Below are 22,723 nucleotides of genomic sequence, written 5' to 3'. Positions count from 1 at the left end.
CAAGTTACCACAAATGTCTTCTGATGTGTACTGTAGTGATGAGCCTCCACCCATGTCTGCTGTGTCCTCTCTCTGCCTACTGCCTCCTACCCGGATGCCCCATGGGTATGTACAGTACATACAAATGTTTGTGTAAAGGAATAGAATTACTTGACCATTGACCTCAAAATGTGTTCCTCTTGTCCGTTATGTTTTGGTTTTCTTTGGCTACTTGTCTGGTACCACTGTAAGAAGTACACCATTGTAGGAAAACAAAATAAAAAAAAGTCCAATCCTCTCAGTGCAAAGACAAAAGAATGACCCTTCAGTATCATAATAAATACTGCATCAGTTTGTGTACTAGTTAGTTTTGAAGTAAATTCACATGTACTGTAAGTCTACATACTCAAATATTGTGGTGTTTGTTTCTCTTTGCCCACCTTATTTTTCTTCTCCCTTCTTTCCTTTCTCCTCTTAATTTAACAGACTATCCCCAGCATTGGTGCAAGATGAAAGGAATCGGGCTTGTGACCAAAAGGCTGGGGTGCCCCCTGAGCAAGGCATCCAATTCCCCATACCCATATACACACATGCACTAAGTGCAAAAACAAAATCCCTGACAGAATATACAGAGAAGATCCAACAAAGGAAACCATATAACAAAGATCAGCCAGAGTAGAAATATATTCGAAAACAGTCAGAAACAGGCCGCTAACATAAAAGATCAAAACTGGGGTGAACTCATGAGTGTTAGGACTACGTATCCCACAATGCCACAGTGACAACGCACGCAGTAGACGACGTTCGTGGAAACCATGACAGTCTGAACAGATGTATGCATGGCATTCTAGCTGCTGAGTTTGTCCTGCTGCTGTGGTCCCGTGGATTCTGTACGTGTAGGGCCGGTGCGGGGAGAAGTGGAGCAGCCGCGTGAACATGGAGCACGGCAACTGACTTTACCTTTTGTGCTTTAATGGAGGCAGCCGCGCTGTTACTCCCAGCGACCGTTACAACAGCCCAACAACAAGCATCATTCAGTGTCAGCCAGAGGAAGCAGCTGGGGCTCAGTCTCACACAACATACCGTGCTACCGCCGCAGGAGAGCTTCAGTTACCAACACCCCCCCTGGTAAATGACCTGCTCTTTTTTGTCTATTTTTGTCCCGTTCGATGGGAATTGTTGCATGTGTGGAGGAGTTGCTGCCTTTTGGCTTCCCGGTGTTGAGTGTGGCCGAGCTAGCATGTCGAGCTAACATGTCAGTGGAGTTAAAAACAGTTGGAGCTGAGGTCGAGCAGGTGCCAGCACTGTCATGTTTTCCCTTACATCACCTGTAAAGTGAAAACACGTGTGCAGTGGGTTCATGTTATCTCAGAAACCCGACACATGCTGTAAAATCTCTTCCAAAAGTTTATTTGACAAGTCTTCCATTACCTGGTTGCCATGTTAAATTGTGCATTAGTTTTAATTTAAATGTAGAAGTGCAATACAGTGCAAACACAAAATGCAAACTTTAGAAACAGTCCAATCCAGTGTATTGTTATACAATTGTGTTCATGTTTTTAGGAAATTTTATTTAGAATGATTTTGGTATTAAACAGTGACATTTTATCGTTTTGAGGAGGGCTAGAACATGCATCTTCCTTATCTAGTAGTGTTGGTTGGTTTCATTTTCGTGTCTTTTTATGTGTTTTATTACAGCTAGGGTAACAATATCAGCAAATATTGGCTTTAAAATGTATTATACGATATTGGCAAACACACCAAGATCTGCAGATTTAACGAATGACTACAACAGTAGGCTATATACCTCCTTGACTTCTATGCTGGCACCCTCTACAACTATTTTTGTAACGTTTATTTATTTTTCTCGATGAATAAAATGTATGTCTACATCTGCTGCGACATGAGTAGGCAAAATTTGGATATTAATTTCACTACAGAAGAGACTAAATGACCTCTGCATTTGTAACAGGGAAAAACATATCTGTTATCGGCCCAAGCACTCCTGATATATCAGAATATCAAATATCAGCAAAAAGTCCAATATCATGTCTCCCTAAAGCCAACGAAACGTATTAAACTCTTGCGAGAGTGCCATTTTAAAGGGGAAACAAACATCGCCATCATTGTTTTGATATTCCCACTACTCCCTGTCTTCTCCATCTATCTTATGACGCCATTTCCTGTGTCCCACCAACTCTTTTTCGTCGGCTGTTGGCAACATGTGTTTGCAGTTGGGTCGGTAATCGGTACACACGACACGATTGGGTCCCGAATTGGCTCAAAAAAGTCGTTTTTTATTGACAGCAACTTAGGTCTGATCGGGTTTGTTACCCTTGCACGCTAACAGATTTCTGTGCCAACTCGCCATGCCGACTGTCACCAACTAGGGCTGACTGGTGCCGAGTCATGAGATATGATAAAACCTAACAACTTAATTTGTGATTATATCAAAAGACTCTGCTCTGCAGATGAGCTTATCGGGTCCAATCATGTGTCTACTCTTGTTGCAGTAAATATTTAACCTCCAGACTTTATTTATTGACTGAGTGCCTTATCGCTGTCACTCACCCCTTAAGCACACATCAAAGCAGTCTTCTTCTCATTCACTGACTTAATATGTTGTTGCCTAAACTGTGTGTCTTTCCACAGAGAGAGGAATACCACAAGTTAACTATTGACTGGCATTTGCGATGTTTCATTGGCTGACAGCGTTATTGCTTTATCTTATATTATGGCATCTTACACAGTGAGACGAGATCTCCAGCCTAAATTGTTATCTGTGCAGGATTGTGAATGAGGCTGTGTATCATATATTGTCTGCAGAGTTGTGTCTGTGATCCCACTTCTCTCGTTTCATTTTGTTTTATTTTTCCTGGAAACAACCATTAGTCAGCTGCTTATTTAGACTAAAAGCTTAATGATGCACCACCAGTGATTGAGCTGTGTACCTAGCCAACAGTGTTTTCAAATGTTCAATTTTGCTACCTGACCTGTTTGAGCCGCCTTGTAGCAAATTCCCTGGTCAATTGAGGGTTGTGTGCTTTTTTTGTGTGTGTTGACAAGACACACACTGGAAGGCATTGAGAAACATATTCTGTTACCTAGGTCTTTTCATAATTTATTCCCTCGGTCATTGTTGCCTCTCAGACCTCAATAGGAGGTGATACTCCACGCCCAAGAGAGAGTGCAACAGAGTATGAACTTGTTGACAAGTTGAGAAAACTGAGAAATGATTTTCTAATTTCGCCTGCATGGTCACAGTGCACTCTCTGGGTTATTTGTACAACCACAGACCATTGTGAAGGTGGGATTAGAGAATCCTCTAATGCCTCTTTTGGCTGCTGTGTCTCTTCAAGCTAAATTGAACAGGTTGTTGGGTTAAGAGGGCTGGGAAAGATTTGTTAATGAGTGGGCTACTGTGCACCTTAACCCAGCAAAGATCTGTGTTGTTGTTTTGATCGCTACAAAACTGCAGGAATTAGTTTTAATGTATTCACCCGCTCCTGCCAATAATGGTGTTTGCCAGTAGTTCAGTATTTCATTCCACAGCAGGACTCAAAGATGTATATAGACATATCTCTATTTTTTATATAGTGTGACACTTATTATTGATTTTTCACCGAGCCTTATGAAGTGAATAAAGAGACCTGATTGATTTTTAACTTGTTTTTTTATGGACTGATGTCTTGATGTTGGATTTTTACTTTGTTTTAAAAGTGCTGTATAAAATTATTATTTTTGTCACTTCTTGTAATGTCTGGTCTTATAATGGTATAACAAATCTATCTTGTAGCTAATTTTCTCTTGTCTCTTCTCTCTTTGTTTAATTTTCAACACAGTCAACCATGTCTGCAAAGGCCCTGCCTGGACACCCAGTCTACATTTGTGACTTGGAGTTAGACGTCTTGAAACCAAAGCACCTTTCCAAAAACCCCTGACTCTTGGTGTCTGAGGGCGTCGACTTCTTTCTGTTTCCACTTCCTGGCATCTGCTGCTGTTCAGCATTACCCCGCCTCTTGGCACTTGCAGGATGTTCTTGTGGTTCGAGAGACGTCTTTGACTGTATGTGGATCCGGTGCGAGTTGAATCCTTACTTGCTCATGTAATGTGTTCCAGTGGACTTTAACCTCTGACCTCTTGGTGGATAAAGACAAGAAAATCAGACCGCTGCAAAAGACAAACAGTCACGGTCTTCATCAAGAGACAGGAGCTTCAGACCAGGCCTCTCCATCTCCCCTCCCCTGTACCATGCTGGGGGCACTCATGCGGAGGAACATGTCCCAGAAGCTGGGCGTGCTGCTGATGATATTTGGACTGGTATGGGGTTTCATGCTGTTGCGATACACCGTGCAGCAGCCACGACATCAGAGCAGTGCTGAGCTTCGTGAGCAGATCCTGGAGCTCAGTCGGCGATATGTCAAGGTTCTGACTGAGGAGAACCAGAATGGTGGACCGCAGGGAACCTCCATGGCTGGTTATGGTATGTATTTGAAAATAAGTCAGGTTAGAAATGTGATACATGTATATGAAGGTTACTTACTACTGTCCAGCTCATATAACATAGATAGACAGATAGAAGAAACTTGAATAAGGAAATTCCAGTGTCCAGCAGCGAAGTAGGACATGGAAGTGTAAAAGCATTGTAAATGACTAGGAGATTAAAAGTATTAAAATGTAGAGAAATGTATAAAATAAGTACTGATTATATATTGCAGGAGTTGCAAACTTAAAACCTATGTTGTGTTTATGGAAATTGTAGATGGTTGCAGTGTGTGCAGTGTTATACAACCAGTGCAAATGAATAAATAAATACAATTTAGTTCATTACAAGATGTTACAAGATCTTTTACTCCTGTATTAACATTGTGTGTTTATTTTTCTTTCTTGTCCTTGTTCACACACACACACACACGCCCAGCTGATCTGAAGAGGACTATTGCTGTGTTGCTGGATGACATCCTAACACGACTGGTCAAACTGGAGGGGAAAATTGAACTGGTGGTCAACGCCTCCTCCACTAACACTTCCCAAACAGCGGGGGCCGACCTCGCCTCCAGCCACCCAGGGACATCCCGCCTTCACCCTCATGCCCCGCACAGGCCTCGACAGCATCAAGGAGCATAGTTTTTATAGATGTATAGTGTTTTTGTTTTTAGCTCGTCACACTTTTCAGGCATTTGTCACTGATGCAACGACATCCGACAAATGGAAAGCAATAGAGAGACGTGTGAACATCCTCTTTAGATTTGGTAAGCTTAACAAAAACGTTCAGCCAGCTCAGAGGGAAGCGAGAGGACTTTTCCATGCTCTATCCTATCATATGCTGATATTTATTAATATTATTATTATTTTTACTAAGACTATTCATTGCATTTTATATTTGCATCGCAGATTTTATTAGCGTTGTTTTACTTTGAGTCGCAGAGATGGTTAAGTGAGCGCAAAGAGGTATAACACTCACGGAACTGAGACTGACTCTCATTTGGTTTTATCACATAAAATGGCTTCACACACTCTACCTACAATGTAAAACCTTTTACAACACTGCTTCAACATATCAAAATGCTGACATTTGCTGAAGTATGCTGACATACTTGACAGTACAGTCACGATTGTGAGGAACATTTCACTTATTTGCTGGTGCAGTTGCTAAAATACTCTATGAAGAAGAGTCTACTTTACTTAAAGCTTCAGCTTGTAGTGATTTTAAGCAAAAACAAAACTGTCTTCACCTGCAAGTGATAATCCAAAGAATGCTGTTTGCACTTCCATTGGAGTCTAGTATGTGTATTTACAGTTGCTGTGAGAATATTCGGGATAATGCAGAATTTGATGGAAGGATGCCTATTTGCCAACGTTAACACGAGCGTGTATGTGTTTTGTCTCCGCTGTTACACAGAGGTGAGACTTGTGGGGCTATGTTCACATTACTAGCCATATTGTTCACATCCCATTTGATTTACATCAAGTTCATTACATGTCACATTCATAAGTACAAGTTTCTTGCATCTGACTTTTATGAGCACGTAACTGCCCTTTTTTTCCCACTGCTTTTCACCATCAACAGGAAAAAAAACACATCATATTTATGCGTTGGTCAGAAACAGAAGCTGTCGCGCTGAATTTGTGGATGGGATTTTGGTCCAGATGATATCAATCCCCTAGGTGGTTGTTTGGAAATGCCAAGCTGCTGATGCTAAAGGCGTATTAAAGGCTTAAAAGCACCCTTGACCACTGTCACTCATGTCACATGGCCACATATCAGAAGTGACACAAATTTGATTTAAAATTTTTGATCAGATTTTGTGTCCACACAGCCCGGAAAAATATCAGACATGAGTCACTTTATGAGACATTTCAGCCTGGTGATCTGAACGTAGCCTTAAATGCACACGTGAAACGGATTGATTGTATGTTGACTGTGTGGTTTGTTTTTAGCCCTGTAGTGCTCTTAAAATGACTTAATGATTACTTACGGCTTACACATGTTCAGGGTTCATGATGCACTGTGACTCAACAGAGATTTTCTATAAAATGCCAAGCTCATCACTCTTGAGTATATGGATATTTTAGGCTCTGACATATTGATTCTCTTGGCTCTGCTGAGTTTCTAGAGTAAGAAACAGCACCCTATCCCGATGCTCTTCATCATAAGGACTTTCTCTTGCCACAAATGAGAGCAATACTTTCATGAATTATTTGAGAATTGTATTAATTACAGATATATAAGTAATTGAATTTAATTGTATGAAACTAAAACATGAAGAGAATGCGATTAGAATATAAACTAATAGTAATAGGTTACCATGTACTTTGCTACATACTTTTGCTGACATATTACAAAGTGAATGGTATGTGGAGTCCATGAAGCAGAACTTTATTTTACTGATGTTTAAACTGGTTTGACTGTGTTTACTCCGAGTGATGCCATACTTGTACTTGATGGTGGACCAGTCGGCTGCTGTGAAATAGCTTTACTAATAAATTGAGTGAAAGGAAAATGGTCCTTCCCCCCAAATCACTGTTTATACCACTCTCTAACTTGGTGTCTATAAATGAATTGTGAAAGGAAGAGTATTTGTTGGAGAGGTTCGGGAGAGTTGTGGAATGGTGTGCTTCCCTTCATCTATTCATGTCACATTTCGGTGTGTGTGTGTGTGTGTGAGAGAGAGAGAGATAATGAAGGGATAAGCTTTTAATACACGTACTTGACACAGTTCAACAAGTAAATCATTAATTTTGATAATCTTTTTCTTGGGCGTACATTATGGTCCATAAAAAATATATATTTACTTTTGTGCATTTGTATTGACACTATGCCCTGTCTGACTGGTTTCTCTTGTAATTAATTATTCACTTCAACATCATTATACTTTTCCTCAAGGCTTCTAGTTATGTTCTGCTTCTTGACAGTGTTCAACCAAAGTTGCAGATGAGATTTCTTTAGGTGGTGAGTATATAAAATTTGATTCGTTGTCACAGAAAAGGCAGCTCATCAGTTTTGTCTGCAACACTATTGTTTTAGAGAGAGGTTAAAGTTGATTCATTGTCAACAAGTGTCAACATCTAAATGTTTCATTTGAATAACAATAACTTCTTCCATGTGGAAAAGCTTAACTTGTATGTCAAGCTGTTTCCCCGCTTAATCTGAATATACAGTATATATTACAGTGGGGCACATTTCCGTTCTTAATTGAACATTTTAGATATCCGTTGATGTGTATGGGTTTATCACTGTCATTTGCCATAGGATAAATATAGTTTTAAATGTATCATGGAGTGATCAAGTGCGCCCTGTGGCAAGTGGTTTTAACATTTAAATGGTAGACAGGATGTTCACTTCTGATATCTGCAACATTATTATTACTAGTCTAAATACAGTTACAGATATTTGCAATTCAGTTTTTACGAGTAAGATTCAAACTACTTTTGTCATTCATGTGTATGGGGTTTGTCATTATAGATATCTACAATTCAGTTGCAAATTGTAGATATCCCCAATTCCAGTTTCAGATATCTACACCCTCATTATGACTAGTCACAATTCTAGTTTTAGATAATCTTCAATTATCCTCATTTGAAGATATCTACATTGTCCTTTTTCAGTTTGTCAGAGTGAAGTTGTAGATATCTGAAACTGGAATTAGAGATTCTACAAATCTACAAATAACGACAAACCGCATACACATGAATGGCAAAAGTGACGTCATTTTGCCAGGTAAAAACTGAATTACGGATATCTGAAACAGTAGTTTTGGATAGTCGAAATGACGTCACAGATATCTGTAATGGTAATTCCGGGTTATGCAGGAAAGGGGCGTGGTAAGGAGAGGGGAAATGATGTCATATTCTGCAGCATATACAAACCAGCTCACGCGCCATCTTTTAGCAAACAACCAGCTGAAGTGAAATACACTTTAAAACCCCGCAAGGCAGTTTATTTCTGTCTTAAACGTTGTTATACCGAACAATGAGTGACACTGAGAACGGAAACGGCAGGGCACGGGTAAGTTATAACACCAAATATGTCCCGTTCTCTCGACTCTTTCCTTGTCTTCCGTGTGGCTTCTGTTAACAGTACCGCAGACATCCCTGCTAGCTGATGCTCATTTGAGCTAATGCTACATTGCTAGCGTAATACCCCACGTTACATGGCAGCTGTTTATGTTTCAGAGGCAGAGAGGCGTTCTGTATTAACCTCTAGCAGAAAAAGACACTGTAATTATTCACGTAATAGTTTATCCTTCTGCTAGCAAGACTGTTTCCATCAAACCCATTCAGCATTAGCAAGCAAGCTTGAGACTTTTAGCTCGGTATGATCGTGATAAAATGTAAGTATGTGGGCTGCACGGTATTAGGAAAACATGCGATATGCGATAACGCAGTTGAAAACTCCCATGAATTGCGATAAATAGTCAAAAAGTTAATGTCACTCTGCCGTGGGTTGTCTGTTCATGAAGACAACACACCGATATTCAACAGAAATGCATTATTTCTACTTAAAAACGTAGGGCTGCAATTACGATTATTTTCATAATTTTCTCAATTAATCAAGTACTTGTTTGGTATGTAAACTGTCATAAAATGTTGAAAAATCTTGATCGTTGTTTGCCAAACTTGGAAATGATTTCTTTATTATATGGACCAAAAAGCAAAAAACAATTCACGTTTAAGGAGCTGTAAAATCAGAAAGCTTTTTTTTTTTATTATTGAGAACAACACTTGTACTGCTCCCATATAGAAAATTATGTTCAAATTATATTGGCCAAAAAAAATCCCACAATCTACATTTATCGCACTTCAAGCTTGATGCATGTGTTTATATTTTGAGATATGTTATTGATATCGCACTAACTATACATTTTCAACATATTGTGTAGCCCAACTCTATGTATTTTCAGTTAAATCTGTTGCATTTTAAGACGGCCTCTTATGCATTAATTAGTGGACACCTGGGTTTTTGTATTGTCCGCAGCATTTGATTATGTAGTAGGGTTGAACAGTTAATTATTTTCAAATCGAAACCACAATTTGAAAAGCATGCAGTTGACAATTGCAAAGGCTACAATCATTTCTTCTATAGTTAATTGGTCATGTAAGAATGTATTTAATACATGTTGGTAACGATATATCCTCATCCTTGGGATATTTCACTGTGCAATATCTGTCAGAATTTTTTTTTTTAGATATTCTCATTGTTCAGCCCTATTATATACATGTAGCCATAAGCCACTCTTTCTTCCCCGCTTTCATGGTCTGAATTAACAATCTGAAACACAGCTAAAACACACAATCTTAAATTTTCTACTTGTGAATTATTTATAGATAACTTACATTGTTGTAACTTGCTAATTTACACACATATAAAATTACTACTGTACTGCATTTCATATACAATTTTCTTCTCTTTTCTCAAATCTATAACCTTAATTTTATTGAATGTTCTTTTTTCATTAAGGTTATTGATCGTGAAGGATTTGAAGAGTTTTATCCAAGAATGATGAAGAAAAATTTCAAGATAAAAGAAGGCTAATGAAAACATGTACAGAGCAGAACATAGAAGTGCAAAAGGGAGGAAAATGTGACGGAAGAATGGTGTCAGATAGAAGCGCTTGCAGTGTAATGGCTAAAATGAAAACCGGTTTCAATTTGGGTGACGAGAGGAAAAACTGACCTGGAATCAGAAAATGAGAAAACTGAAAAAAGAAGAATGAAGAAGGATAGAAATCCTGAGAGAAAGGAGTAGCGTGTAAAGAATCTGGAAGAATGAATGTGTCTCTAGGTTAAGTAAATACACTGTTTGTGTTACTCATGTTTTTTCTTTACTATTCTCCCTTTCTGTAACATAAACATGCATGTTTTAGTTTTTCCTTGGATTTCTCAGGTTGGCATTGAAATAGGCCTTTCATGTGCATTTGTTATATGTAGTTAATATATTGCTGCACTGTATGCTAGACACAACATTTTTGAGGTTGTAAGCTTACTAACCCCTTTCTTCACAGTACATATATTTTAGACAGGTGAACTATATGTGTACAGCATACTCTACCACATCTCACTTTGTGCTTGATTTTGTTTGTGTAAAAGCAAATAAATACATTTGTTCATAAGAACGTTGTTAACATGCTGCTGTGGCTATAGGGGTCACGGTCCCCATCTAAATCAGATCATGGGAGTCCAGCTCGGGTCAAGTCGGAGAGCAGGTCCGGCTCCCCAAGCCCATCCCGGGCATCCAAACGCTCTGAGTCTAGATCGCGCTCTTGGTCAAAGTCTAGGTATGTTGTCTATTATTTTGATATTACCTTGTCACACATACAAACAAATACACAATAATTGGTTTTCACGTGGTGGTTGTCTGCTTTGAAATTCTTTACTTTCAAATTTCATCTTTCTATGCATGTCCTCCTCTTCTCCATTCTCTTCAGGTCTCGTTCTCGGCGGCACTCACACCGCCGTTACAGCCGCTCACGCTCTCGGTCCTACTCCCACCGGAGGAAGTCCCGTTCTCGTTCCTACAGCCCTGAGTCCCGCCGCAGGAGGAGCCAGAGCAATTCCCCTATGTCAAACCGCCGCCGTCACACTGGCAGCAGGGTGAGTTAGACAAGTTCTTTACACACCGAAGGCCACTTTATGTATGCATGCTCACAAATATTTATAATAAGATGTTTAAGATGATGATTCTGACACTCTGAATATGGTCACATTCAGAGATTGGGTTGTAAAACATCCTAGCCTGTAACTAGTGGGAACACGAGCATTTACTGCATTACATACCAACATCAATTCAGAAAATTTTGGGGAATTATTCTATATATTTTTTAAGAAAGACATGTCTTTTAAGTGGGGAAACAAATTTATGGTTTTGGCAAGGTCTGAAGCAAACTTGTGGTGGTAGCTGCTGGGGAGATGCAACATCAACCATCTGCACAAACATGGGTCTTGTACATGTGACCAACAAGTATGGGTGGCCACATACACAGGTGTTGCAGAAGTCCGGCACCTGTGTATGTGGGAACACCTCTGGTGCTGATCTAATTTAGCGAGATATGCCGACATGGAGCCATTTGCTCTCCATTCATTTTGTTGGTTCAGATGTGACCAAAACAAAAAACACTAGGGTTTGAATATTTATTAGAATGATGTGCAAAAAGCAAAAACAGGCAGCAGATAAGATTGTGCCCCTTTTGTGCTGAGGACAGGCATGACTAGGCCTGCAGCAGCTTACAGGCAGAGGTCAAGTTCTAGGCGCTGAATACCCTGAAGTGTCTTGTAGCCAAAACACAGTCGGAGATGAACTGAGAGGAGAAAATGAGTTAATTTGCCTTGTCTGTGCTTGAAAAATAGTTGTAATTTTTTTATCTAAAACCAAAGACCTTGTTCAATGCATGCATCAATGTTTTTGTGGTTTTGTAATGCACTATTAAAGAGATGACGGCAATAATGAATTAAGTCAGTCTTTTCTTTAATGTCACATTCAAATGCGTTTCTCATTGTAATATTTGTGAGTAGGACATTTTTCAGATGTTTGTGGTTAATGCTGTGGGAAACCACTTTGACATGACATTTAATAACCCCTTTCATTAACAACCCCCCCTTCCTCCTTTCATTATATCAACAGAGCCATGGCTTCACAAAAGAAGTAAGCAGCCATGGCGGTGATACTGATGTTAGGGTATGTGGACCTTCTGAAGTATTGAGTAATATTTGTGAGTGGGTCAAAGGTGAGGCCCCCCATTTTGAGGTGATGGTTGTTACTATACTTTGTATATTCCGAAATTACAAAATGTAGTAATTTGGATGGATATAAAATGTACATTTGATCAATTGTGCAATTTGGGCAGAGTGTCAACATGTGTGTGTTTTAAAATACATGTTATCATTGTTATGAACATTGATTTTTATGGCATTTATACTTAGTGCATGTGTGTGTTTGTTGTGTCTGTTTTGTTAAAATCACTAGCACTAGCATATAGGGTCATATGATAATATAAGTAGTTTCATTTTTCCTAAACTTTTCAGAGACAAATACGTCTTTAATGTTTTGATGAAACCTCTTTTTTGAATAACTTAATTTGGAAACCATGAATCTATACTTTGTCTAGTAAATAAAAGCTGATGCGTTTCACTTATTTATTTTACCAACACATGGTATCAAATAGTACATAGAGAATGCTTAAATAGAGAATCTGTTCATACACATTTATGAGATACTTGGATTTCCTAGTGTGAGATGAAACCATTTGTTTGTCTCCGTATGTTTGTTCATCTTTCGATCACTTTTTTTGTTCGGGTGTGTATGTCTATAGTACTAGTTAAGTTCCTGCATTTCATTTTTAGTCTTTTCATGAATGTTTTCTTGCAGCACCATGTTTGACCATAGTTTTGTACAGTCACTAATGTTCATGGCACACTACTAAGAGGTCCACATGATGATGCAAACAGCAATTACGTGAGATTTCCAAAGAAAGCAGATTGAAAATTAAAGGGTTTGCACTGTGTATACATGCCCCCTGTGGTATCTTTTGTTTTTTTAAGTGGGTTAAGGGGTTATTAAAGCTGTCATATTTAATCTACTGACTGTTGTACTGGTACATCTGGAGATGCTAAGAGGGAGGTTTTAACTTCCAGCTTCTTGCAAATGTATAAATATGGACATTTTTAAATGTTCTTAATGATTGTTAGATACAGTATTTCCTTAGCGGTTTACTGCGCTGTGCTCCTTTTCTGTTTTCTTTTTCAAGACCTACTGATAAAGTCTTTCATGTTTTGCTTCCTAAAACAAATACATTTTAATGCTTAACATTAGATTGGTAGATGTGGTAAGCCAGCTCTGACCCTTATTTGTTGACCTTTCCAGGCAAATCCTGACCCCAGCACATGTTTGGGGGTTTTTGGCTTGAGCCTGTACACCACAGAGCGTGACATGAGGGAGGTGTTTTCGCGTTACGGTCCTCTGGCTGGGGTCAACGTGGTGTACGACCAGCGTACTGGTCGCTCCCGTGGCTTTGCTTTTGTATATTTCGAGAGACTGGAAGATTCCAAAGAGGTATGGGATGTGTTTGCAATCTTCTTATTATGATTAATGAGCTCAACTCCTGATCTCAGAGTAATCATTTATTATGTTCAGTGGTGTCTGAAGTATTTACTGATTTTTTTCTGACTATTGCATTTACAATGCAATAGCTACATTCATGTTTGGTTATTACATATAGATATTGTTTGGATTTTCATAGTTTTACATGCAAGTTCAAAGGTCTTACAGGTCTCTCCCCATATTAAAAAAAAAAGGTGTGATTACATGCCAAGGCCACTAGGTGTCTGCCTTGCCACAAATTCCCCCAGCTTGCGGCCACGCAGCTCATAGCAAGGGTCAGTTACTGAGTGTAATGTTGGTGGGCTTTTGGAAGTTGAGTATTTTTTTGGAATAGTCTTACAGCATCTTCCTCTTGTTCCCCAGGCAATGGAGCGAGCTAACGGTATGGAGCTGGACGGCAGGCGCATTAGAGTGGATTATTCCATCACCAAACGTGCACACACCCCCACACCAGGGATCTACATGGGCCGACCAACTCAGTAAGTTCAACACTGTTGAGTCTTACACGTCCGTTTCCTGTGTCGCATTTCATTGCAATGCAATGCAATGCCCAGACATCAGAATTTCATTTTTGTGTCTATATTGTGTTTTCCTTAGCACACATTTGTGATTTGATCCTGAAAAGTATTGCTTTGTTCCTCTCATTTTAACAGTAATGGAGGCGGTGGTGGCGGCAGCAGCAGCGGCGGTGGCGGCGGCGGTGGTGGTGGTGGTGGTGGTGGCGGCAGTCGGAGCAGCAGCTCGAGCAGGAGGGGAAGAGACTCCTACTCTGATCGTGGCTATGACCGTTATGACAGATATGATGAATATGATTATAGGTACAGGTGAGTGATCATTTTCTCAGTACAGAATTAATGTTTTATTCTTACTTGAGAGTAAAAAGGTTTTTTTTTTTTTTTCTCTTTCTTTGTTTGCAGTCGCAGACGCTCGCCATCGCCCTACTACAGTCGATACAGGTCTCGCTCACGGTCTCGTTCCTATAGCCCACGTAAGTGTGAAGAGAACAACCGCAATCTACTGTGTCATCCTCAGACTGTTGCTAATAAGACTATTTTCAGTATCACTGTATGATACACACAACTCTGAGTGTTTTTGCGTTTCACTGACTCATTCCTGTGCTAATATGAACTTTATATCTTCTTTTCACAGGACGATACTAAGATTCTAAGTCTTGAGCTTCCCTTCAGTACTTGGTGTGTGACACATCAAGGCGTCTGTATCAGCAGAAACTCTTTTAAGTTTGAGATAGTTCTTGTTTACATGCACTAGATGATGTCTTAAGTTTTTAGACGTGTTTGATACATCCACTTTGAATGTGAGCAAAGAACTGTTGGATTCAATCTGAGTTTTCTGTGGCAATGATACATTTTCTTCTTTTTGAGACGTTTGCATTGACCACCGTTAACATTTTCCTATTCTGGTGTGGACAGTTAATGTTATAATTTGCATATTAATTACATAAATTTAACAGTGTGTGTATATACAGTGAAGATTGCTTGGTTTAAGTGGAGTTAATTGGTAAGTAGCAGGTAAAATGGGGCTGTAAAAATAAAGGGTTCTTTCATTATGTGTTGGTTCTCTGCTCACATTCACTTATTTCTGTTTTTATTAATGGAGTCATCATTTAAGTTTTTCTAGAGTAATGTTTGCTTCTTTTTTATTGTTTCTTTATATGGAAATACAGACGAATGAAAACAAAGTATTTAAGGCCTTTGTCTGACTTAATGTGCATGAAATTGAAGTTTGTCTGGAAAAGGTGGGAATTAAAGTCGAGTGAAGATAAGAAGTGAGAGTTTCACAAAACAAGACCAGCACCAAGATGTTTCATGATAAGTTAATGGGAACCACCTTGTGAAACCAAAACTGACTGTCCGAGTCAGGCTTCACCAATGAAGACAAGAAAAGAGGGATTTCTTATTTTATTGCGAGGCTTTAATTGTATAACATACACAGTTTACACAGCAGACCATTTTGACTCTCGGTCCACATTTACAGAATACAGAAAATACAGAAACTCTTATGTGACTGCGATGTCGCTCACCTCAACATTGACATTACTAGAACATTTCCTGATTTAAAGTGATAATTTATACATTATTACTGTACAACAAAACAAGGCAAGGGTTGTTCTTTGTGAGACAATGTTTCCACTCTCCCTGTTTCCCTGCATCAACCTAACCATGTGCATGAAGAAGGAACCAAAATCTGGGGTTGTCCCCAAAAAAAGGTAAATTAATGGAGGGAAGAGAATCTTCATGCTGAGTTGCTAATTGAAAAAAAAAAAAAAAGATGTGGAGGTCTATTTCAGTAAACCTTGACCCCAATAATAAGGCACTCAATTGGATGGGGTTCATAATCACTATTGACATGTTGGGCCCCTCAAAGTTTTGCCATCATTCCCTCTGAATTCCAAGATAATTCCTTAGAAGGTTCCTTAGTAGCCACTATTTGTGTAAAGCAAAGTTTTCAAGTGTGAGTCTTTTTCTAGAAAAAGGAATTGAAGTTGTGCTCTAGTTCACCTTGAGTTTTTCAAATTGGAACACATTCAGCCTGTATTGCCGAGCCGGACCAAGGCATAAGCAAACGGTCTATTTAGATAGTGTTGAGTTTCAGTTATTTGGTTGAATTTTGGAGTTGGAGATTGGTCGTTTAGTGCACATCTGTTCTAAGTTTTAAAAGCCAAAGTCATTAAACTGGCTTACTTGTTTAATTTAAGTTCAGTAAAACCACATTCAGTGCTTCACTTTGAATATGAAAGTGCAAATATGATACTAGGCCACTTTTGTGATTTCACTTCCTTCTAAGGTTGAAAAAAACAAGAGTGACACTGGTTTGGTGGAAATAACACAACTACAATTAATGCAATTCAGAGTGTTACTTTTGTGTCAATAACAGTCAAGCACCGACTACTTCAAGCTTGTGGGATCATTCAAATTCAACTTAGAGCCTCATAAAGGCTTGGCTATATTGGTTTGTTGTAAAAAAAGTAAATTTGTGTTTCTATTGCCTGATATCAGCAGTTCTCTGTACAGAGCAGGTGTACGGAGTGAAGAAAACACTGATAATTCTCCTGATCTTTAGTTGGATGTGAGACTTTGTTGTTAGCGGATGAATTTTCCTGCTCTTCATTGAAATGGCACAATGACACGGGTGTCACGGCAGAGGCTATCTGACCAGTAGGGGACAGAATGGGTATTCTTAGGGCTGATCCCCTGCAGCGATAACTCAACTGAAGAACTTGGGACTCGGATATTCAGACAGACCGATACATGTAAATTCTTTTCTGCCTCAGAGGGAGAACAATATCAGGAGTACTTAGAGCTGTTTCCTTAGAGGAAGCCGTCTTTTGTCTCCTACAACACAGTACAATCTAGTCAAGTCAAATCTACATAAGATCTACCGCCACCATCTTGTCTCTGTTAACAACTTATATCATAGTTTTTACTGCATTACTGGTCAATGATTTATTTTCGGGAGCTGAACACCTGTAACCTGTGGCTTTAATTGTGTGAACACAATTCAAGAGGTTGTACAGGACAAGGTCTGAAGGTTATCAGGCAAAAAGCATGTTCTTGTTTTGTATATGGTGTGCACACAAGATGGCCGGTGGAGGGCTGAATTCCACAACTCCTGTTCTTTCCATCTAAGCAATAATAATAATAATCGTGTGGAATAAAATAAATGACCGACTGTTTGTTAGTCGATCTCCACGCGTTGATTATCATATTAACAAGTCGGAATTTCCTTGGACACATGTTTTTAATCGTTTTAGTTTGGGCTTAGCTGTGATTTTACTGAAGACACATTTTGGAGGTGGAATTATTTCATGTATTTATATGTGCCCAAATTTGATAATAAATATGTATATTCTGTGCCCAAAATGTGTTTATTTCTTTAAAACTGTGAGCACATTTGTCTCCACTTCATAAAAAAAAATTGATCAACCTTAAAACAGTATGTAAAGCTATGAATTAGACACAAGTGGCAACAGAAAAGTTGATTACTTGGTCAAAACACTGAGAGGTTGCTATTTATTTAAAAAAAAAACTCAGGGGTTTTGAAATTAGTCCACAGATAATAAGATACAGCACTTTTACCTCAAGCAGGTATTAACATGAATTAAATAATTACCAAATGTAAACATATTATATTAATGTAAAATTACAAGTGTGGAAACCTGAAATCGTTTTTCAACTTTAAAAAGAAACAAACACAGAGACAGAGCTGGTTGCTTTTGAGGTGTTGAGACGAGCATTTTCTCAACACAAGGCCTACAGTGAAACTGATCAATTAAGGTCCTGAGACCAGTGAGTAACATGAGCCAGAGGAGATATTGTCCTACAACAGAGACAAGGTTATATATGCCGAAACGTTGCAATGCAGTGGAACACAAGTCTGCAAACTATCATGTGATCCTGGTGAAAAGAGCCACTTCCATCACTATATGTGCTTTTAACCATATAAACTGAAATCATGTTTGTTACAAAAATCTGCATTTATCAAAAAGCAAAATCAAAAGAGTCATTATTTTTTTTTTCCACCTTCCTTTCATACCCTGCTTTATGTATAGATGAGTTTGTATTAAATGACCAGTTTACTTTGTTAAGTTACGGACGTGCTACACGAGTTTGGCTGACGTAAACAGCACATTTAAACAAAACAGGTGGTAAATTACTTCTTCTCTTTTTTTTAAAAAAAAAAACAACTGTATTTGCATTTAAATCATCTTTTCTATCACGGGTGACCTTAACTAACCATAATAATTTCCAGGATTTGACTTTTTGTGGAAAAAGGAGAAGGAAATAAGAAAAGCTAGTTTATCAATTGGTATTGTTCTATTAAAAATAACACAGAAATCCACTGGAATGTGTGATAATTTAGCCAGCGAGATTAAAGTCGTTATTTACTGTTAAAAAGGGAAATGTTTTGAAGAGGCACAAACCGCCATTTTCTAATGAGATGAAGGGTGTCATGTCACAGGAGGTAATATGTGGAGGAGAGGACGAACATGCCTGCAGGAAAGCACTTTGAGTGCACGCTTAACAAATGTGTGTATGAACAGAAACTTGCATTATAAGAGCGTCGTGGAAACAAGTTTGCATCAGTTCATGTTTACTGTGAAAGGCTCCACATTCTCCTCAACATGGCGCACACACACACACACACACACACCACAGTCCTCCCCTGCCTGCTGTGTCCGAGGCGGTCAGTCGGTGGGTTTAATGGACAACAACTCAAGTGGAAAGAAAACAACTTACACGACAACTTACAACTTACTTTTTCTCTCCTTATAATAAATAAAATAAATGAAAAGCAGTCTCACCGGAGGTTAGAATCCCCTAGGTTTTTTGTAAAAAAAAAAAACAAAAGAGGGGGGAAAAAGAGCCTTGCGCTTTGCGGCGTGGATTCTATCATGGAGAGAGGCCAACAGTGCAAAGTTTGGGCTATAAGCTGCGTTTTACTTAAACAATCTGCCTCCCCCTGCTTTTCTCTCCCCCCCCCCCCCCCCGCTCTGTCCCTGGCTGTGTTTTAACAGTTGTCGGCTCTTCCTCTGCTCTGGTGTTTAACTGCACAAATCTTCCCCCAACATATTGCACACAGTCTGCTCAGAAACTTTATGTCACTTCGCCCCCTATGGAATTTGTCCATAGCGCGCGCGTCCAAAGACTGGGAGGGGGCGGGGCGCGCGGAGACTTTCTGTACATTCCTCAGCAATACATTCACTACTGCTCCTTCCTGCACACACACACACACACACACACACGGCCAGAGGCTGCAGCCATGCATCAGCTCATTGAAACCGACAGAGCCAGCCGTGCACTCCTGACATGACTGCTGCCTCTATATACGTCCTATAAGACTCCATATTCACACATGTGTGAGCGCATTGTTACTCCATTTGCAGCGGAAATCATTAAAAGTCAACTAAATAGGGTTATGAAAAATTGTAGGAGCCCAAATGTGCCCGAAAGGATTTAATTAATCCTTTATATACATAAACATTTATGAATCGAAGCACCGAGGGGAAGTTATTTTTGACACACTGCCTTCAAGGAAATTATAAAACCATTACAAGTTCACATAAAGCGGATTTAAAGACACAAATGTGCCTTTTTTTGTATTATTTATTAATCTTGTGTATGTACATTTGTAGTGCATGGGTGTAAACGCAAGATCAAACTGGCAGTGGTTGCGAGGGGAGGCGCGGATTTGTTCCCCAGCTCGTGTTTCGTTCCATCTTTACGTCCTGGAACAAAAGCGCAGCACAGAGAATGTGTGTGGAGACGCACAGTTGGCGCGCTGATTCATATAGAATAACGGAACCGAGGAGCCAATGAACGAGCGCGCTGAGGCCGAGCCAGCTGCAGCGGTACGGGTCCAGACTGCAGCCTCCTGATTGGCGGAGAGAGCCCGACCAATCAGAGGCGGCGGTGTGTTTGCTCAGCAGCAAGAGAGGTGAACCCACATACACACACACTCATGGCCCAGAGTGAGCCAGTGGCTGAAGGGCCCACTAAACCAACACTCCCTCTGTAACCTCTTTACAGGAGCACACACACACACACACACACACACACACACACTCTCTCCTATAAGCCAGTGTGTGTGTGTGTGTGTGTAGATATTGCAGGGACACACTGCTATAATTTCACTCTGCACTGCAAGTGCAAGACTGCTGTAGTTGTACTTACACATAGAAGACGTATAAGGACAAAAGACACAAAGTACAAATACCTTGTTACAGTACTGAAGTACAAACATTCACATATCTGTAGTACTTTACTTTATTATTTATATTTCTAGTAACTTTTACTTTCACTCCACTACATTTCCTCTAACTATCTTTGTTACTTGTTACTACCAAATACAATCAGAAGAAGAAGAGTTGGTATTATGGTCTGTATTTATATAGAGCTTTATAGTCTTGATGAACTGCTTTACACTATAGTTTTGTCATTCACCCATTCCCACATGGGGTTAAGTGTCTTGCTCAAGGACACATGTAGACTAGCAGGGCCTGGAATTGAACCCATAGCTCAATCCTAACTCCTCACGTTTTTAATATTTTTACTTTTGATACTTAACTTCAGTAAATGTCATATACTTTAAGACTTTACTTAAGTAATATTTAAAAAAAAAGTGACTTCAACTTCCACCAAAGTCATTTTCTAGGTAAGATACTTGTACTTTTACTCAAGTAAACTTGTACTTGTACTTTATGTAGTGCGCATGCGTCAACACGCGTGCAGCCTGTTGCAGTTGCTCCGTGTAACTTTCCTATTCTTTCTTATTTTTTAACTTTGTGATTTTAAAAATTGCTGCTATAATATTTGTTACCTTTGTACACTGGAGCGCTGTGACGAAAGAATTTCCCGCAAGGGATTAATAAAGTATATTCTATTCTATTCTATTCTATTCTATTCTATACAAGACTGATAAAAAAGTGAAAGAAAGTAAACAAAAACAATGAAACACAGATGTTTAATAAGAGCAGTGGACAGTAGCAATACATATATACACACACAGTGTATTTACATTAGTGTGTGAAGCAGTGAAGTAAAACATACACATTTCCTATAAATACATACAATTTTGTTTATGAAATACAGAAGCTAACCTAAAAAAATTACACTAGAAAAACCTAACACAGGGATCAAAGCTAGTTACCATAAATCATCATATATGCTCTGTAACTTTTATTAATTTGCATTGCTACAGATTTTGACACTCGTATGTCATCATGGACGACTCAACTGTCGTAATCCACATTAGTTAAATGCCCCGTTTAGAGCCACGTACAGTATGATGCAGAAGACAGTGGAATACTGTAGTGTACGTACAGTAAGTCAGATTATACAGTCACATGTGCACACGTGTGTAGCCTTAAACCTCAGTGTGAATGTGCCGGGTTAAAGCTGGATTTTGAAGTTTACTGACATGAAAGTGCCAAATGTACATACACTCAGGTAGATATTTGATAAAAAGAATAAATGTTATTGATATTTCCTCTTAAAAAAATTTTTTTCCCCCTCTGTTGTAGCCAAGTGTTTGCTCAGTTAATGCGTGAAGTGCCTCAGGATACATATATATATATATATATATATATATATATACACACATATACATATACATATGTATGTATGTATTTGTATATGTATATGTATATGTATATATGTATGTATATATATATATATATATATATATATATATATATATATACATATACATATATATACATATTTGATTTGCTTCTATACAAATAAAGTGGATTTAACGTGAAGTCATTTTTCTTGTTGTATTTTCTGGGTCATAATATAATGGGATACTTTAATGACGTCATATGAGTTATGTCATGTGAGTTGGCGTTAAATCTGTGTGTTTTTAAAAAACACGGCTCTGTGATCAACCTTTACCCCATGAACCCTATCAGGTACAGACGGATCCACCCATTAGTGTTTGCTGCTGTGACCTACGCCTGAACCACAGGCCTTCGACTATGATTTACACAGGCCCTTATGGACATTTTGAGGAATATTCCACACGTGACACAACAGGACAATCCCTCTATATTGGACACTAGAGGCACTATGGAGCAGGAGACCCCTCTCTCTCTTTAGAAAATGGAAATCCATACCGGAGGTAGAGCAGCAAGGCTTTTTGCCATGTGCCCTCGCTCCACATGGCCAGCACTTCCTCCTTCACGCCACACGGCTGTGGAAGTTGTAATGAAACAAAATGGAAACACTCGTCACTCACAGACAATGACCTCCCCCTCCTCAATAGTATTTTTATGTGATAATACTTAAGTTGGGCCTTGCTGTTGGACTTTGAGTCGTGGATCAGAAGAGGGGGTGTATCATGGCTGCACTCAGGGAAGATGGATGCCGCCATGTGGATGAATGGCGGTGTAGGCTACGTGTCATTCCCACATTGCGCGAGGGCCCAAAGAGGGACACACGGGGAGGGTGGGTGGTGTAAGGGCCCTCCCTGCTCAATATTTGACTCATTAAATGTGCAATTAAACCACACAGTGCAATATTATGTATGAATAGCACCAACCCTTCTTTTTTTTGCCCCCCTCCTCCTGTGTCATCAGTACGGCGCACAAACCCCCGCAATATCAGCGTCTTCCTCCTATGGGCGTGC

General features: G+C 39.2%; 2 protein-coding genes across 3 annotated transcripts; both read left to right on the top strand.

Annotated features, from left to right (window-relative positions):
- The first annotated feature begins 761 nt into the window (after positions 1 to 761).
- ccdc126 (coiled-coil domain containing 126) lies at positions 762 to 6,983 on the top strand. The gene is made up of 3 exons (XM_058620028.1): positions 762 to 1,107; positions 3,822 to 4,462; positions 4,901 to 6,983. The coding sequence occupies exons 2-3, from the start codon at positions 4,231 to 4,233 to the stop codon at positions 5,104 to 5,106; spliced, it is 438 nt and encodes a 145-aa protein (XP_058476011.1). The 5' UTR covers positions 762 to 1,107; positions 3,822 to 4,230; the 3' UTR covers positions 5,107 to 6,983.
- Positions 6,984 to 8,327: 1,344 nt separating this feature from the next.
- Positions 8,328 to 15,278, top strand: tra2a (transformer 2 alpha homolog). Of its 2 annotated transcripts, none has more exons than XM_058619074.1 (9): positions 8,328 to 8,488; positions 10,624 to 10,757; positions 10,908 to 11,073; positions 12,101 to 12,154; positions 13,340 to 13,528; positions 13,940 to 14,055; positions 14,230 to 14,394; positions 14,494 to 14,564; positions 14,726 to 15,278. In XM_058619074.1, the coding sequence occupies exons 1-9, from the start codon at positions 8,453 to 8,455 to the stop codon at positions 14,734 to 14,736; spliced, it is 942 nt and encodes a 313-aa protein (XP_058475057.1). In that variant the 5' UTR covers positions 8,328 to 8,452; the 3' UTR covers positions 14,737 to 15,278. The 2 variants fall into 2 exon arrangements, with proteins under 2 accessions (XP_058475057.1, XP_058475056.1); XM_058619073.1 differs by having other exon boundaries at positions 14,230 to 14,400.
- Positions 15,279 to 22,723: the final 7,445 nt, after the last annotated feature.

Source organism: Solea solea, chromosome 20 (assembly GCF_958295425.1).
Source record: "Solea solea chromosome 20, fSolSol10.1, whole genome shotgun sequence".
Lineage (NCBI taxonomy): Eukaryota > Metazoa > Chordata > Actinopteri > Pleuronectiformes > Soleidae > Solea > Solea solea.
This window is presented reverse-complemented; position numbering and strand designations above follow the sequence as displayed.

Bases quoted from the DNA above. Each gene is read 5' to 3' on its own strand.
- ccdc126 (XM_058620028.1), top strand. From the start codon at position 4,231: ATGCTGGGGGCACTCATGCGGAGGAACATGTCCCAGAAGCTGGGCGTG. The intron at 4,463-4,900 runs GTATGTATTTGA...ACACACGCCCAG, and splicing joins AACCTCCATGGCTGGTTATG to CTGATCTGAAGAGGACTATT.
- tra2a (XM_058619073.1), top strand. From the start codon at position 8,453: ATGAGTGACACTGAGAACGGAAACGGCAGGGCACGG. The intron at 11,074-12,100 runs GTGAGTTAGACA...TTATATCAACAG, and splicing joins GCCGTCACACTGGCAGCAGG to AGCCATGGCTTCACAAAAGA. The intron at 12,155-13,339 runs GTATGTGGACCT...TGACCTTTCCAG, and splicing joins GCGGTGATACTGATGTTAGG to GCAAATCCTGACCCCAGCAC.